Source organism: Solanum pennellii, chromosome 2 (assembly GCF_001406875.1).
Source record: "Solanum pennellii chromosome 2, SPENNV200".
NCBI classification, from domain to species: domain Eukaryota; kingdom Viridiplantae; phylum Streptophyta; class Magnoliopsida; order Solanales; family Solanaceae; genus Solanum; species Solanum pennellii.
The window spans coordinates 31,041,158-31,047,959 of record NC_028638.1 but is presented as its reverse complement, the minus strand read 5'-3'; the positions used below and the strand labels follow the sequence as shown (position 1 = coordinate 31,047,959).

General features: G+C 32.0%; 1 protein-coding gene across 1 annotated transcript; it reads right to left on the bottom strand.

Moving 5' to 3' along the window:
- Positions 1-2,007: 2,007 nt before the first annotated feature.
- On the bottom strand, positions 2,008-2,904 carry LOC114076107. Its single transcript, XM_027914619.1, has 2 exons — positions 2,664-2,904; positions 2,008-2,210 (listed from the first exon to the last, which is right to left on the bottom strand). Exons 1-2 carry the CDS (start codon positions 2,902-2,904, stop codon positions 2,008-2,010), a joined length of 444 nt encoding a protein of 147 aa, XP_027770420.1.
- Positions 2,905-6,802: the final 3,898 nt, after the last annotated feature.

Here is a 6,802-nt window from a genome sequence, read left to right as displayed (position 1 = left end):
AAAATAAATTTCACATGAATTATTTGTTGAGAAGTTAGTTCCAGATACAGCTGTCTGTTGATAACTAGTGTGGTAGTTAAATTAAATGAATGTAATTCTGTAATAAGTGTCAGTATGTCGTTTAGTGAAAGTCTTCCGTTCATATATATGAACCAAAGTTCATTCATAGAAGCATTTATCTCTTTTCGCAGTTTGTAAGTTATTGATTGTGTGGAAATATAATTGAAGCTTCTATCTCAATTCATTGAGTTTTACATCGTATCAGAGCAAGGAGGACGAATCTAGGGATTTATCTCAGCTGGAATTGACGATTTCATACAATTAATGCTGCAAAAGAATTCGATAACATCTTGAGAAATAGAGACCATTTGCGCGGATGTCTGGCGATTGATGAAGTCTTTTGAAGAAAATGAAATTATATATATTCCTCGAACATGGAATATATTAGCCCATAATCTAGCAAAAAATTCTATTTCATGTATAAATAGGATTTCTTGGAATTCTGGCTTCCCAAGTTATGTTGTAAAGGATGGAATGGTGTCTTATGGACTTATGAAACATGTTTTAAAGTAATGAAATCAAGTTTTTTCCTAAAAATGAACTTAAAGTAACTTCTAAGGTATGAATTAAAAGATATTTTGGGTAGATTTTAATTGTGTAATGCTTATCTGACATTGAACCCTTAGGATATCGATATTTTTTGGAAACCACCAAAGAAATCAGAGTCAAAGAGGAGATTTTCACGATTCTTTCAATATTGAAATTCTCAATTCCATCTTGAATTATGATGGTAACACTAGCTTTCATAGCCATTTTATGAGTTAAAAATATTGATTAATCAATGGGTTGAAAGATAATGCAAAAAGATGATAAGTATAGAAATGGATTAAGGATGAATTTGGTATTATCCATAATGTCTCTAATAACTCGATATGTACCATATATTTCAAATCAATGGATATGATTTATGGTATTAATGGAGGCGATGCAACATATATGACTCGCAATTAATATTTTAGTCTGTTAGGGTTTATTGAGATTGAATATATACTAACATAAAAAAAAAATAGTTGTGTTATGTAGATAGAGTATGTTAGCTTGTGTTCAAGCAAGAACAATTGTTTAAAAAAAGTTAATAGAAAAGGTAAGGTGAGATATACCTTTCAAAAATCTTTTCTTAAACACCGCGAATCTCCATCATATAAAAAGATGTTTTTAATGTAACTGTATTCATACAAGTTATATATTAAATGATATTGATCCTTTATACGATATGAATGTTATGTTGATTTTTATGTTAAGTTATCCATGTGTTGACAGAAGAAATGCCTTTATAATTATTATGCCTAATGGGCTATCAAGGCATAGTGATTGCCTTCGAGGTTATAAATGTAGTGCCTAAGGGGTTATAAGACATAGCAATTGCTTATGGATATGTGGGTATATATGTTGATTTGCATCTACCGAGCTTATGGGAGATCAAGTAGGTGATATTTGTTGTTTTTTGAACATGTCGATCTTATAGGGCCCTAAATAAGTTGTTTGATTAGTGTCCATTTTCTAGATTTAGGAGTTTGTCACTATATTCAACTTGTTCTTGACTCCCTTACATGATTCCATTCATATTATGATATCCGCTGAGTTATTTTATTTCCTTTCATACTCGGTACATCATTTCATAGTGATGAGGCCCTCAAGAATGAAAATATATAATGGACAATTTATTACGACTTCATGTAAAAAGAAAAACATCAAAATAAAGTTTAAGGTTGAATTTGAATAATTTGACAACATTTTATAAGATTCATTGATTTATGCATCATCAACTACTTTAATAAACTTCATGGGATTAACAATCTCTTTCCCACCGCCATGCTTCACAAATTCAGCTACCGTGAAGAACCTCTCATTTATGATAGCACCAGAAGTTGTAACACAAATCATAGTCCTTAGTAGATTACTAGTATTCATCAAAGTGACAACATTATTGGAATTCTTAACTTTCTTTTACAGCTTTTCTCCATTGCTTTCTGGTAATACAATTGACTTACCCTTATCCAATACTTCATCAGAATTCTTAACTTTCTTTGATGGCTTTTCTCCATTGCTTTCTGGTAAGAGAATTGACTTTCCCTTTTTCGCATTGAATTTGATAGCAGATTCTCCATTGCTTTTTGGAACAAAAGTTGGATTAGCTTCTTGTCTCTTCTCTGTAATTTTCGGAGGAACAACTAATGAGTTACCTTTCTCAAGGATGTACGGTGTAGACTCCAATATTAAGACTTATAGTTTAAATAAATATGTGGAATATCGGGAAGACATTCTTGATTGATTGAAACAAAACAATTTCCTCAATACAATTTAACTAGGTCAAGCATGTACGAGTAGTGAAAATATATAGATTTAGTTGGTGATTGACGACCAATAGAAAGCAATCGGAGAAAGGAAAAAGTTTATAAGCTCGGTGACTAGGGTTGTCAGCAAAATTCAATCTGCTATCCCTCCCCTACATTATATTTTTGCCTTCTACCCCCAAAAAGTGGAAGGGGGAATTAAAAAAAATGGAAAGAGCATAAGAAGACATAAACAAGATTAAAAAAAAAAGCAACAACCTAAAATCACTTAAGACTAACAAAATGTAGAAAAATAGATATACACCATACCATAAATTTCAGGCATCTCTTCCCTATCTTTTGAGTTGTTATTCATCTCAGATCTTATATCCTTAATAGCCCGCTGAAATGCAAGATTGTTGGCAACTGATGCTATAATTTGTGAAAACGGCTGAGGCATTGAAATTTCATTACGATTTTCAGTATTATAAATGCCACCAAGTGTGAGATTGAGATCAATTTCTTGTTCATCACTTCTATAGGTAGAATTTTTAACCTTTGATAAAGTCATAGATCTGTACAAGGAAGAAAAACAAATACATAAGATGCAAATACTGAAAATATTATAGGTTTATTTTTAGCAAAATCATATAATTGAGATTGATTATATTTATGTATGAACCATATTAAGTTTATTGATTGAAGAAAATGAAACATGGAATTAGTGCACTAATAAAACACATCATATGTCTAAATTAAGTTGTACTCACAAAGTAAGAAGAAGCAGGCGGAAGAAACTTAGAAAAATGCACATCTGTTATGTAGTGTCAAAGAATGGAGTAAGGATTATATAGTAGAAGTGAAGGAAATAGTAAATTATTTACCCTTACAATCATTATTTTTTTATCAACCTCTACATATACATCCTTGAAATTAACAAGTCACAAAGGGGTACGATTGGTATGCAATATTTTAAATGCGTTTTTTTTATGAGCTACGCTCAAATCTATCCTCAGATTTAATGCATCGTTTGACCATGTTGATTTATAAATTTAAGTTGAATTTAAACAATGTATTCATTTAATAGAATGGCCTAAATATAAAAATGGTCTAAGATTATTTAAGTTAATACAATCTACATTTAATGAAAGAGGACATAGACTATGACACAATTGAGACTTAACATTATGAACATGTTAAATTACTGGAATGGTGCCATGGTAGGTATTAATTGATCTAGAAAATGATGTTATTGTGCTACTCTTTATATCATATAATCATATTCTAATTTACATTGTTTTAGGTAGAAGATTCAAATGAGGGCTGAGTTATATAAACATGAGAATAGTATAATGTGTTTAACATATCAGTAAATGAAGGGGACTTATATCCTAGTTAGACTATACTTTGATTACCTTTAAATTCGTCAAGATAAACTTAACAATAAGTCGATACTGAACCTATAAAATTTAAGAAAATATTTTTTTTCTATTACCATTTAGTTTTTAAATAAACCACTTTGGGTGCATAGTAGTTTAATCGATTATGATAAAACACTTAAATAAAAGGAAAATATTATTGTAGAAAAGTTTTATGGGATTTTTTTATAAGCCTAACTTTTAGGAGTTAATATAAATTAACTATATTATTTAAATATCCTTAAGTACTGAATCAACAAACAAGATGATGTAGAGGTGACTGAAACTATAACATAAAGATGGTGTGAGATAGAAGTGTGTTTAAGTGGTAAAGTGGCCATAATAACTCCACCTTAAGTTTACACTGACCTCAGAGTTTGTAATAAATTTATGAATTAGAAATGTAAATTAATCAATGGGTTGAATAATAAATAGGGAAATGAATAAAGAATGAGTTCGATATTATCACTAATGACTCCAATAACTTGATAAGTACCATATGTTGAATCAATGAATATGATTTATGATACAAATGAGAGTACGCAACTTATATGACTTGCAATCAATGTTTTGGTATGTCCGGTTTTGTGGAAATTTAAATACTAAGAAATCAAAAATAAATTGTGTTATGTAGATTGAGTATGTTTGCTTTTGTTCGTGCAATAATAGTTGTTTAAAATAGGTTAATGTAAAAGGTAAGGTGATAAAATATTTTTAATGTATATGTCACGCTCCGAGCTTACACCCTGGCGGGACTAGCACTCTAGAACCATTGTTGGCCCCAAGCAAACCCTTAGTCTGACTTACTTACTCAGCGGAAGACTGAAACATAAGAAATAAAACTCATGCAATAACTTAATTTAATAGCTTAGCGAAAAATGGCAACTCAAGTCTTAAACGTATACAACTAAAAACAGAATAATAAGACTAAAGAACAATAACTATCTGTCTATGAAACCTCTAAAACAAAGAGGGATGTCGGGAGAACATCCCTAATCATCTTAACAACTGAAAACTAGAAGGCAATGTAAAACGGAGCCTCCGGAAAGTAAAGAGGCTCACCAACTGACTCTGAGTGCTCAGCCTGCCAACGAGGCGCTGGATGTTGATCCTGGTTACCTACGTTTGCATCATGACGATGAAGGTCAATTGGCATCAGTACATTGAATGTACGAGTATGCAAGTTGAAATGTTAAACATAACATAGGCTTGAAAAGAATCTGAAAGAAGCACTACTTACCTTGGCTTTACACAACTCATGAATACACAAATCAATATAAATTAATAAAACATATGTAATATAGAGAAAGCTTTTAAAACAGTAGAAAATAACTTAGTTCGTTAAAGAAAATGTTATAAACAAACTCAACTTTACTCATATAGTAAAGTAATATAGTTTATGTGAGAGATTCTCTAACCTAAAACCACTACTAACAACCTAAGTGGTAATACAACGTCTTGCCCACGCTGCAAGAATTGACATATACTTTTTCGTCATGTAGAATGCATTAACTAAGTAGATCCACTAGCTTATGCTAAAAAGCACTTAAGGAGTCATCTAAAAAGTATGATCATTTACTACTCATGATGGGTAAAATGGTTTATGGAGACTTGAGTTACCTTGAACTCATACCCCAATATAGGTGCTCAATACTACTCCCAAAATATAATTAGCTCATATGTTTGTAAAAAAAAAAACTCTTTCTTTGGTTTGAGATAACTATTCAAAACTTATCTTAAAAGCTCTCTTGGAATCGATGTTCCATTTTTTGCTCAAATGAAAAAAAAAATCTAAAATCTTTGGAAATACATAGTCTCCATATACTTCTTTGAGGAAATGAACTTCAATTGTTTACTCTTTACTTAACTTGAATTTTAAATATGCAAACAAAGTTAAAACGTTTGTGAAAGACTACTGAAAACTTTAAGAACTTCTCATGACATGTTCTTAACTTCTAGAATTACTCTTAACTTTCCTTGAATTGAATTATGGATTCAAGGATTGTGATTTGTGATAGAGAGGATCTAGCGATGTTTAGGAATGTTTTTAGATAGTTAAACATGAGAAGCGATCAAGAAATCATTGTCTTGGAGAAAGTCCATGACACATAAATGTATTTATAATATTTGATTGTGAAATTTAATTTTGAAACAGAGGAGTATGTGTCCTAACATCGACGTGGAGGATTTATGTTAAAAGAAGAGTTTGTGTGCCAAAACCTGCTTGACTTTTTCCTTCTTCATTTTTTCACCCCAATTCGCCTAAATTAGATTCTTGTTCCATCCCTTTTTACATTCAAATATACAGTTTATATACACAAGAATCTAACTCAAAACAATCCTTAAATCAACACGATTTCATCAAGAACTCCACAATCCCATCAAATCTCAAGAACTAAAGCAAACTTCAAGAACATAATACTTTCAACTTTCTAGAAACAAATTTCGCGGAAACAAACATGATTAGCACGTGGGTGAATAAACCCAATGCTATGGAAGTATCACATAGCTTGTAGGCACTAACCCTTGGCGAAATCAACACGAAAAATCTCCAATAACTGGACGAACTATGAACTTTTATTCTCCTCTCTTTTCTTTTTCTCTTTTCTTCAAGACCTAGAGTATTTCGGTAAAAGCGTAAACTAATCTAGTGTTTATTAGACCCTAACTTAATTACCAAAAATGGAAATAAAATAATAAAGTATGAAAATGTAACGACCTGTTTAGTCGTTTTGAGCAGCAGATTTTAATTCTGGAAAATTGGCTGAGGAAACGGACCCCACGACGGAACGTCACAGGCACGACGGACCGTCGCAGGGTCTCGTTTCAGCATACTTAGAATTCTGAAATTGGGTACTGAAAATCGACTCTCTGTAATCTGTGACGGACCTGCAGGACGTGCCGTCACATCCACGACGAGCCGTCGTAAGCTCCCGTTGCAAAACACTTCAACTCTTGAGAAATTGGTACGGGAAACGAGTCTCTGACCGTCAGGACGGAGGTGCAGGACGGACCGTCACAGGTGTGACGGGCCGTCACAGTCCACCTGGA

Bases quoted from the DNA above. Each gene is read 5' to 3' on its own strand.
- LOC114076107 (XM_027914619.1), bottom strand. From the start codon at position 2,904: ATGACTTTATCAAAGGTTAAAAATTCTACCTATAGAAGTGATGAACAA. The intron at 2,211-2,663 runs GTATGGTGTATA...CGAAAATTACAG, and splicing joins AGAGATGCCTGAAATTTATG to AGAAGAGACAAGAAGCTAAT.